General features: G+C 45.1%; 1 protein-coding gene across 1 annotated transcript in view; it reads left to right on the forward strand.

Annotated features, from left to right (window-relative positions):
• The window catches only part of oca2 (oculocutaneous albinism II), a 146,324-nt gene that overhangs the window by 59,862 nt on the left and 74,451 nt on the right, over positions 1-12,011 (forward strand). Inside the window, exons 16-17 of the mRNA XM_052141138.1 lie at positions 5,242-5,389; positions 11,660-11,717. Coding sequence (XP_051997098.1) covers positions 5,242-5,389; positions 11,660-11,717 — 206 coding nt within the window. The remainder of the gene's footprint in view (positions 1-5,241; positions 5,390-11,659; positions 11,718-12,011) is intronic.

The raw sequence follows: 12,011 nt of genomic DNA on the forward strand, positions 1-12,011 counted from the left end.
GTCAGAGGGAAAGCACAAAGCCTTTTCTAACACCATGGCATTTCCTTTCTAAATGTTCTGAGAGTCACATAGTGGTTAATCATCCAATTTATGCCTATTCGTTTTGAGACATCCTTTGATCATATACAATTCCATAAGGGTGAATGTGAACTGCATGTTGATCAGCCCAATATCATAACAGTTTTATGCCCTTAGTAACCTTCTAATCTGGGCAAAATGACGAAGTTGTAGGAAGTATAAAAATACAATAATTAGAATCCCTTAGAGCAAGCCTAAGCAGGAGAGCACAGTACAATCATGTTGCATTTCTTAAATAGACCTGTATATCATGAGGTGCTGTGGAAAACGGTGGAATTTTTGATTGTAGAGAACTTTGCTTAGAAACTCAGTTAAATTACCCAAGAAACATTCCATGGAATCAAAACCAGAGTTTTAAGGCTTTTTGTCAATGTCTGTGAGTTTTGAAGCCATCTACTGCAGGGTTTTCAACCTTTTGATCACTGCGACCCATTTTTTTTCAATGCCAGTCATCTATGACCCACCAAGGGGTGAGGGGTGTTTTTGGAATAAATTAACATGTACGTAATTAATCTAGTTATGTATATATGCTTATAATATAATGGCCTAATATCTGTAGTCCAATATTTTGTAGCTTTGGTTCTGCTGGCTGAAGTTTTCAGACGATTTATTACCACACCTTCCAAAGTTTTAGCATGTTTTAGAACAATGTGAGGACTTTTCAGATGGTCCCTTACCCACCATAGGCACGATTTCCAGTGAATATCAAGGTTAAATTAATGATCCTGAACGATTTTGTGGTGATGCAATCGGAGCAGCTTAAATATCGGACAAATTGCATACCGTATTAATCTTTAAATACAGGAAGATCATGTAATTAATGGGATGGGTGGCAACCCTACTTGGATTGCTTAAGATTGGATTGCACTCAGACTAGCACAGTGATGCATAGAGCTAGCGCATTCAATGCCTCATAAAGGGACCCTGTCCAAAAAGAACGATTCGTAGTATTGATGGATTATTTTGATTGGAAGCTAATTATTAACATAATAGAAATGCAGCCTCTTACTTATGGTCATTTACGTAAACCTAGAGATATTAACACAATTCGACAATAGAGGTAAAGTTTGCCCCAAACATTTGTACAGTTCTATCCTTCTAATTGGTCATTTGTAAACATGACAGAAAAGATCTTGCGACCCAGCAGACAATGATCTGTTACCCAGTGGTTGAGAAACCCTGATCTACTACTGTACATTATATGCTAGTGTTCTCCTAAAGGTTCGGGGCTTTTTTCATTTTCATAGGGGGGCACACTTTTTTGTGATCTGAGACACAGAGATAGACCAAAACAATGTCCACACCACAATAGAAGACAACCCAGTCTGTAGTTATAATCGAAACATAAAAAACAACACTAATACAACTCCACTATTGTTAGTATTTGTGATAGCATGCCCCTCACGATGCTGATGACTGTGTCTCGTTAAAGACATGTTCCATGTTCAATACAAGTTCATCTCAATCAACAGCATTTGTGGCATAGTGTTGATTATCACAAACATTTATTTCGACTCATTCCGTCTTTTCTTTAAAAAAAAGCAAAAATCGAGGTGCTTACAATGGAAGTTAATGGGGGCCAATCCGCAAACATTAAAATACATTGTGGCTATACTCTTTCAAAAGTATAGCCACAAGACATAAAGCAGGAGTTTTCAAAGACTTGGACAATAAGCCCCCTTCTGAGAAAATTTACAAGACCGCATACCCCTTGAGCCACCCCCATATGCGAGCGGAGAGATTCGTGCTGGCGCAACCGGTACATAGATGCACTCTCACATGATATGCATGTTGTGCTCTTGACATTATGACATCATAGAGCTACCGTATATTAAGCTGGACTATAGTCCATTATGCAAATAATTTTCATTTGTCTGCACAATACATTTTTATTGTATTTATGTATCTTTTTAATTTACGTGGTGAACTTTTGATCAATCTCCACGCCTCCCCTGATATGGCCTCCCAGTTTGAAAACCGTGGACATAAAGGATATGCGTGTAAAAATGTAAACCATTACCATGAAGATGTAATGTCAACAAACCTAAAAATTACTGTAAAAATGTCGATTTAATCAAATTTACAGCGCAAATAATTGGTTTTATCAGAAGAATTCAAGTGCTTTTTATAAAATTATGAGCTTCACATTTCTGCCTTTAAACCCTCTAAACATTTTCTACATTCACATTCTTTGTAAGTGCCTCACTGTAACCTCGATTTTTGCATTTTTTTAAAGAAAAGGAGGATAGAGTCGAAATAAATTTTTGGGATAATATTATGCCACAAATGCTGTCAGTTGTGCTTAACTTGTATTGAGCCCGGAATATTCCTTTAAGTCCATTGCGTCCTCCTACCGCTCTGATTTTGGTCGAAGTTGAAGAAGACTTGAGTATTTAAACCACTTTCTTATATCCATGCTGCTACTACTCAATCACAGCACCACCAAAATTAGATTTTGAGACTGCATCAGCGCACACTGGAATCACATGTTACGCAAGGTAAGGACTGCTGTTGTTGGTTATGTTTGGGGACTTTCCATTGGCAGTTGTATTCAAATAATTAATGAGGTAGATCTGTGCAAGGTATGGGGACTATTTGTGGATGCTACTAACTATAATGTATATGTAATTTGGGGTTATAATTCAAGTTCCAATTAGTGTTGAATATGTTGTTTTTTGTTAAATGACAATGTATTATTTTAAGTTACCCTTGGGAAGATCAGTGTTTCTTTGAGTTAGTTTTGATCCTGTTGTTGCAAAGTAAGTAGCATTGTGAAAATACCAACATGTCAACGCGGAGTGTGAGTAAAATATTTCCAAAAGCTAGATTGCAAAATTACAATTCTTTGCTTTAGGGGGGGCACACTGCCTTTTCCCTGAGAAGGCAGGAGGGCACGTTTTATCAGGATTCTGCCTCACCATTTGCCTTTGCTCACTGTGAGAATTCTCTTCCCTTTGAGCCATCATCAGCATGGTACTAGCACCATCCAGAGTGCCCAATCTTACCTTGCTTCCAGGGGGTTCGAGACTAACAAAATGTAACACAATTGCTGGTTGGTATTAAACTGGGGCAAAGTGTAAGGACTCTGCTCTATAAAGAACAGGAACCTAAATGATTGTCTAGCCAGTTCCTCAGGTGCGCACATTGTCTAAAATGAAAGATCTCCACCAGGCTTGATGGTGACCACTCAATGCCAGTCCAATTTTTTATTCTGTAAAGCCTTGAATCCCCACAGTGGCTCACTTTCAGAAATCAAACCTGCTGTGAGGCTGATACAGTTTTCCAATCCCTCTGCATGATGCATAACTCGTGATTACTGTGTCGATTGTGATCATGTTTTTCCTGTGCCAATTAGCCTCTGGAAAGCTTTCCTAAGCTATATCATCACATGTTGAGAAGTCATGCTGGAGGCCTAATACAACACCCATCTTTCTATTTTTTTCTTCTCCTACCTGCTGTAAAGACCAGCTTAGGCCAACATGTATTTCAAGCTGGTTCTGGCTGGTTTTGGCTGGTTTATCATGTTGGTTGTTGCTGGTCTAGTAGGTGGACCAGTCAAGTCACTACTTTGTCTTTGTGGTGAAGCTGGTCCACCAAGGGAGTCTTGCTGGGTAAGCTAGTTTAGAACCCTGGTCGACACCAGCAAACTAGAACCCTTTAAGTGGGTTGCACACCAGATGTGGAAGGCAGACTCATACCTGCCAACACTCCCGATTTTACCGGGTTTCTCCTGATTTTCCACCCCTCCACCCACTGTATTCCCGATTTACAATTTTTCACAATAAACTCACGATTTTCTGCATCCACACTTCGCTCATACGGGATCGTACCTTATTTAAATATGAAATGATGCGTCTCTTATCAAATCAATACGAGATGCGTTTTGTCATCGAAATTGTTACAGATCATTATTTAACAATGATATAAGTTTGATTTTTTATACAGTGGGTAAGGGTTTGTGTGAAAAATCCAAACATTGTGCAGAAACGTACTAAAACTGTGGAGGGTGTGGTAAGGGACTGTCTGAAAAGTCCACACTTTGTGCTAAAACTATGGATTTTTTATTGAAAAACAGAAGGTTCAATATAAATATTCAATAAGATGTACAAAATTACACAGATCCAACAATGTGTATACAATTACTGAGTCATAAATACGAGATGTACATTTGAAGGAAAAAAAGAAAGTAAATGACAAAAGAAAGTTAAAAAAACACACAGTTGTACACAGAAGATAAATAAAATAAATGACTTTTTATAAGTCATTGGTCAGAAAAGTTCTCAGCATTTAAGAAAGGATATACACATTTTATTATTAATAACTCAAAAAGGATTTATTCTGGAAAGCTTTCCTGAGCTATATCATCACATGTTGAGAAGTCATGCTGGAGGCCTAATACAACACCCATCTTTCAATTTTTTCCTCTCCTACCTTCTGTAAAGACCACCTGTGAAGGATGTGTTTAAGGACTATCTGAATACAGTTTCTTGGTATTATTCATCTTTAGTGTAGTATTAATGACTGGTCCTGTCGCTCCCTATACATATATTACTCAGTCTGCGTGGTTTACCTACTCCCTATAGGGGCATCATCTTACTCGCACAAGTTTTGTCATACCTGTGACGTGACCCAGCATGTCGCTTCTCATCAGTTGTGTGACCACCTTTACTGGGGTCATCATCCACAACATATTCCATATGCTGGTCTATTAAGAAGGACTTCCTTACCTTCTCCATTCTTATTATACAGCAACTGTCTTGACTTCATCCCCTTCCTTCATAATGAATGCTTGTTCATTGGTTTATTAGGCTCTCTTGTTATTATATCAGTGTTATCTATTGAAATAACTTATTTATTGAAATTCTTATCTTTGAGTTTCAAATAAATGTTTAATAAGACACAAAGAGCTTTAAGGTTTCCCTCAACTAACTGGCTGTATAAAGTAGACATTGTAAGATGTTTTTGAGAACATCAGGTACTGCAGATGTGCCTTCTGGGGTGTATTCTGTTTAACCAAAATGTAGTAAAACCCTTTCTTTAATAGTTAATGTTATCCGTTTCTTCCCAGTTTATTGGCATAGATTTGAAATTCTTATCTTAGTTTGTATTCGCCTGTTCTAGTGCTGAACTCTTTATCTTGTCTCGGTTTCTGTCTCCCTGCAGAACTGAAGCATGAGATTCTGGTATGGAGGCAGACAGCCCATCGCATAAACCCTGCCAGCCGAGAGGAGACTGCCGTCAAGTGTCTTCTCATGCAGAAGGTGCTCAATCTGGAAAGTCTCTTGCGCAAGCAGCTCAAGACCTTCCAGAGGTACTGCACAAATGCCCAATACATTTTCTCCATTGTCTTTTTGTCTACACTCTTTGGTGTTTGAAATCATCCATACCATACTTTGCAAACTGAAACATACTGTCAAAGGATCATTGTGGCAGCGGGGGCGTGGTCAAGCGCCCGTCCGGGAGAGGAAAGCGGTAAGGGCGCTTACACCTGAGCTAGATTATGTCTAACACCTGTCTCTAATTTCAGTGAGCACGGGGAGAGCGGCATAAAAGGCAGCCAGAGGGCCTCCATGGGGGAGAGAGTGGCATACCAATTACTGTGTTTGTGTGTGGTCAAAACTGACTGTTTAAAAGTGCTGTGTGCACGTTGTAATTAAAAGAGAATAAAGAACCTCACCTCTGAGCCGCTGTGTCAAGTGTCGTCCCTTGGAGGAAGTCCTTACACTGGTGCCGAAACCCGGGAAAATTACGTTCCAAGCATGGAGCAAAGTCGCCCCATAGAGTCCTCCCAGCTGGCAGAAGTCCTCCAGTCCCTCGCGACGCTGCATCAAGGCCACCAGCAATCCCTGCTTGAGCTCCGGCAGGACCAAGATCGCTGGTTTTTCGAGATCATGCGGGCTCAGGCAGAGGACCGGCTCGCCATCCGGAGCCTCCTCAGCCAGGAGACGGAGCCGGCCACAGCCGCGACCCCGGACACCCGCGCTACACTTCCCCCGCCCACGTTACAGAAGATGGGGGCAGCAGATGATCCTGAGGCCTTCCTCGACTTGTTTGAGCGGACGGCAGAAATCTGGGGCTGGCCGCCCGAACAGTGGGCAGCCAGCCTAATTCCTCTCCTGTCCGGGGAAGCTCAACTCGCGGCACAACAACTACCGGCGACAAATCTCCTGGTTTACTCTGACCTGAAAAGGGCCATTCTGCAACGGGTCGGTCGGAGCCCGGAAGAGAATCGGCAGCTCTTCCGAGGCATGAAGTTAGAGAAGTCCGATCGGCCGTTCACGTTTGCTCAACGGCTCCGGGACGCCTGTCGGCGGTGGCTGCTCGCGGGGGACCGCGACGTCGAGGGAGTCATCGATCAGGTGGTGCTGGAACAATTCGCGCAGCGGCTGCCCAGGAGAACGGCGGAGTGGGTCCAGTTCCACCGCCCGGCGTCGCTGGAGGAAGCTGTTCAGCTGGTGGAGGACCATTTGGCGGCGATCCGGAGGGCAGACGAGCCTTCTTCTTCTCTCTCTCTCTCCCCTTCCCTTGTGTCTGCCCCTGCCCTCACCCCCTCCCCTTTGTTCTCTCCTTCTGTTCTCTCCCCAGGGCCCGTTCCTGCCCCGCGCAGGCATGGAGGGTTCCAGAGACCAGCTTCCCGGCCTTGGGAGAATGTACCCTCCCATTCCCCGTCTTTCAGCCGCTCTCCCCTCAGGTGGGGCGCCGCCAGCACAAGTCGCGGCGCAACACCTGGGCCGGCCTGTTGGAGGTGCGGGGACCCGGACCACTTCGGGATCAGTGTCCGCTGATGGAGGTGGGGGCGGTGGTGCGGGTCTCCGGCGTCCCGCAGGCTGCCCCCTATCGGGCTGGAGCATACCGGATTCGGTAAGGATCAGGGGGTATTTACCAAGCTTTGCTGGATACCGGCTGCAATCAGACCACCATCCACCAACGCTTGGTTCAACCTGGGGCTTTGAGTTTAGCTAAACTGGTGAGGGTGAGGTGTGTGCATGGGGATGTTCACAAGTATCCCATGGTGACTTTGGCGATTAAATTCAGGGAAAAAAACCATAGTGTGGAGGCAGCGGTTAGTTCCCGCCTCACCCATCCGCTAATCTTGGGTACCGATTGGCCGAATTTTAAAGATGTTTTAGAGGGTATTTGTGCGGATGGGTCCTGCATAAAGAGGTGTGCGGTGTCGCGATGCTTTGGCAGGGAGGCGGAGCGGGGCCGTCCTCGGCTGCTCGGAATGACGAGGGAAGTGGCGAGGTGGCGCCCCTCCTCTCAGGGAATTCTCTGATGGGGACTTCCCTCTAGAGCAGTCGCGGGACGAAACCCTTAAACATGCTCTTGACCAAGTGAGAGTAATTGATGGTCAACAGCTCCGGCCGGGCATCGCCATTGCATACCCATATTTTGCCATGATTAGAGATCGGTTATATAGAGTGGCGCAGGGCGCTCAAACAAAGGAGGAAGTAACACAATTATTGATTCCACGGAGCCGCGGAAATGGTTTTCCAGGCGGCTCACTATAATCCTATGGCCGGTCACCTAGGGGAGCGGAAAACACTTCTCCGTCTAATAGCCCGTTTCTATTGGCGGGCATTGGCGGTGGCGTCCGCAGGTGGTGTCGCGGCGTGCCGTGAATGTCAGTTGGTAAACCCACCGGCCACCCCAAAAGCGCCATTGCGCCCTCTACCATTGATCGAGGTCCCCTTCGAAAGAATTGGGATGGACCTCGTCGGGCCATTAGAGCGGTCAGCACGCGGACATCAGCCGTGTTAGTCCTAGTGGATTACGCGACGCGATATCCGGAAGCAGTGCCTCTGAGCAACATCTCCGCGCGTAGTGTTGCAGGGGCACTCTTCAAGATAATCTCCGGGTGGGGATTCGAAAAATCCTCACCCGATCAAGGCACGACTTTTATGTCACGAACACTTCGCGAACTTTACGAGCTCTTGGGCATTAAATCGATTCAGCACTAGCGTTTACCATCCGCAGACTGATGGCCTAGTGGAACGATTTAATAAAGCGCTCAAGAACATGATTCAGTAAGTTCGGTACCGATGACGCTAGAAATTGGGATAAGTGGCTAGACCCCTGTTGTTTGCAATACGAGAGGTCCCACAAGCCTCCACAGGGTTCTCCCCATTTGAGTTGCTGTACGGGCGACGCCCGCGGTGTCCTGGATGTCATCCGCGAGCGAGGAGGGACCTTCTAATAGCAAAAATGAAATTCAGTTAGTTCTCGATCTTAGAGCAAAACTCCACACACTGGGGCTGACTAACACAGGAGAATTTGCTCCAAGCTCAAGAACGCCAACGCCCGGCTGTATGACGGGTGCTCGACTACTGAGGAATTTGCACCGGAGATAAGGTACTTATATTACTCCCAACATCGAGCTCTAAATTACTCGCCAAGTGGCAAGGACCCTTTGAGGTCACACGACGCAGTAGGGGATCTCGATTATGAAGTTAAGCGTACCGATAGAGGGCGCACGTCAAATTTATCACCTCAACCTCCTGAAATTATGGAGGGAGGAGGCGCCTCTGTGGCGTTGGCCACGGTAGTTCGAGAGGGCGGAGCTTGGACCGGAGGTAAACAAAACTACAATCTTAACACTCCGGTTACTTGTGGAGACCAACTCTCACCGCGGCAACTCACAGAGGTTTCCGAATTACAAAAGGAATTTGCGGATGTGTTTTCCCTCTACCGGGCCGTACAGACATCATACAGCACCGCATCGAGACCGAGCCGGGCGCGGTGGTGCGTTGCCGGCCCTATCGCTTACCCGAACATAAAAAGAAAATAGTTCGGGAGGAATTAGATGCAATGCTTGATATGGGCGTAATAGAGGAATCCCACAGTGATTGGTCCAGCCCGGTTGTTCTTGTTCCCAAGAGTGATGGGTCTGTTCGATTCTGTGTGGATTACAGAAAAGTTAACGCGGTGTCTAAATTTGACGCGTACCCAATGCCCAGTTGATGAACTGCTCGATCGGATAGGTACTGCTCGATTTTATTCGACCTTGGATTTAACAAAGGGTTATTGGCAGATCCCCTTGACACCAATGTCCCGTGAGAAAACAGCCTTCACTACGCCGTTTGGATTACACCAATTTGTGACGCTTCCTTTCGGTTTGTTTGGAGCACCAGCCACGTTTCAGCGACTCATGGATCGGATCCTCAGACCGCACGCCGCATACGCCGCTGCCTATTTGGATGATATTATCATTTACAGCAATGATTGGCAGCGGCACATGCAACATCTGAGGGCCGTCCTGAGATCGCTGCGGCGGCGGGGCTCACAGCAAACCCTAAGAAGTCGCTGATTGAGCGTGTGGAGGTGCGGTATCTGGGGTTCCACTTGGGTCATGGCCAGGTGCGTCCCCAAATTGACAAAACCGCGGCGATTGCGACTTGCCCTAGACCCAAGACCAAAAAGGGGGTGAGGCAGTTCCTGGGGCTGGCTGGCTATTATAGGAGATTTGTGCCTAATTATTCGGACGTCACCAGCCCGCTGACTGACCTCACTAAAAAGGGGCTCCAGATCCGGTCCAATGGTCGGAGCAGTGCCAACAGGCGTTTATGCAGATTAAAGCCGCACTTTGTGGGGGCCGCTTCTTCATGCACCTGACTTCTCTCTCCTTTTATTTTGCAGGCGGACGCTTCAGACAGAGGGCTGGGGGCGTACTCTACGCAGGTGGTGGAGGGAGGCGCCGGTGCTGTACATTAGCCGTAAGCTCTCCTTAAGGGAGACTAAGTACAGCACCGTGGAAAAGGAGTGTTTGGCCATCAAGTGGGCGGTCCTCACCCTCCGTTACTACCTGCTGGGGCGGGCCTTCACCCTCTGCTCGGATCACGCCCCACTGCAGTGGATCCATCGCATGAAAGATACTAACGCCCGGATCACCCGTTGGTATCTGGCCCTCCAGCCCTTTAAATTCAAGGTGGTCCACAGACCGGGGGTGCAGATAGCTGTCGCTGACTTCCTCTCCAGAAATGGGGGGGGAGTGGTAGACAGGCCAGATGGTGCCCCGGCCTGAGTCGGGCGGTGGGGGTATGTGGCAGCGGGGGCGTGGTCAAGCGCCCGTCCGGGAGAGGAGAGCGGTAAGGGCGCTTACACCTGAGCTAGATTATGTCTAACACCTGTCTCTAATTTCAGTGAGCACGGGGAGAGCGGCATAAAAGGCAGCCAGAGGGCCTCCATGGGGGAGAGAGTGGCATACCAATTACTGTGTTTGTGTGTGGTCAAAACTGACTGTTTAAAAGTGCTGTGTGCACGTTGTAATTAAAAGAGAATAAAGAACCTCACCTCTGAGCCGCTGTGTCAAGTGTCTTCCCTTGGAGGAAGTCCTTACAATCATACACTGCAAAAGTCCTATTCTTAATTAGTGTTTTTGTTTTCTTTTCCCCATTAGAAATATCTAAACATGCAAGATTGCATAAAATATTAAGATTCTGTATCTTAAATTTAAGTGATAATAACTAAATGTAAATTAGATTTATGTTAAATGTAATGATACTGATGCTTAATGCAAGTGGAACAAAGCAAAATGCACTGATATTGAAGATACATTCTGTCAAAATAGTATCTAACAATATATATTATCATGCATAATTTTGCTACTTAAGTAAATTGATCTTGCTTTTAGGATGTTTAGATATTTTACTAGAAAACAAGACAATAATATTGATTAAGAATAGGATTTGTTACTGCCAGGTCTCCTAAGCAACCAAATTGTCCCGGTTGCTAGGGAGGGTAGAGTCACATGGGGTAATCTCCTCGTGATCACTACTATAATGTGGTTCATTCCCGGTGGGGCACGTGGTGAGTCATGCTTGGATGCCGCGGCGGATGGCGTAAAGCCTCCACACATGCTATATCTCCGCGGTGACGTGCTCAACAAGCCACGTGATAAGATGCAGGCGTTGACAGTCTCAGACATGGAGGCAGCTGAGATTCGTCCTCCACCACCCAGATTGAGGCAAGTCACTATGCCATCACGAGGACTTGGAGCACATTTGGCATTCCAAATTGGGAGAAAAAGGGAAGAAACCCACAGAATTGGATAGGATTTGTTGCAGTGGACTCAAGCAACATGCAAAGGCACAAATATGTCTGCCTGTATTTGGACCAAAATGTCTCCAAAATGTATCCATTCACCCTGCATGACACAAGTTTTATCTGACAGTTGCACTCACACAGAAACCCAGGATAAGAAATGAGAAATGATTAACGTGTAGACAAGTTGGTAATTGTTTTCAGTTGCGTTGGCCCTCTTTAGTCCTTGTAGAAAGCTGACATTTTAATCATGCAGGATAATTTTGTTCTCAACAGTGGCCTGTTTTTATTTTTTTCATCATTATAAATGCTTCTTGTAACCACAAAAATTGAATTAGTTCTGCTTATGGTTTTGTGGTACCTGTGGTTTGCTTTGATAACTGATAGATTAATCACAGAAGACCATTTAAAGCCACACATGCTGTGTACAAAAGATTAGGGGTGACCACATGAAAGCAGCACTCCTAATCATTTACAGATTTCCATGCTGACTGAAAAGATGTATTAATACTTCATTCATTTTATTAATTTATTTTCACAGGCAAATATCACAGGAAGACAAAAACTGGGAGAATAACATTCAAGAGCTGCAGAAAAAGGTAAATAAGAGAGCTGTATTAAGATGAGCCTGGTTGATTAAGGGTTGTACCTCACTCTTCTTCTGGTAACCCTGCTTGATTGTGTCATGTAATCTCTCTGATATTATCTTTTTAAATGAAAAGAATCAGACCAATTTCTCTGCTTCCAGTAAAGCGAGCATACTATATAGCAAGATTGTATTATAGAAAACTATAATAAAATCTTGCTATATGCTCGCTTTACTGGTTAGTTCTGGTCCTATAAACTCACAATTTAAAAAAATATATATATATATTAAATAATAATAATATAAA

Source organism: Xyrauchen texanus, chromosome 13 (assembly GCF_025860055.1).
Source record: "Xyrauchen texanus isolate HMW12.3.18 chromosome 13, RBS_HiC_50CHRs, whole genome shotgun sequence".
In the NCBI taxonomy this organism is placed as follows: Eukaryota; Metazoa; Chordata; class Actinopteri; order Cypriniformes; family Catostomidae; genus Xyrauchen; species Xyrauchen texanus.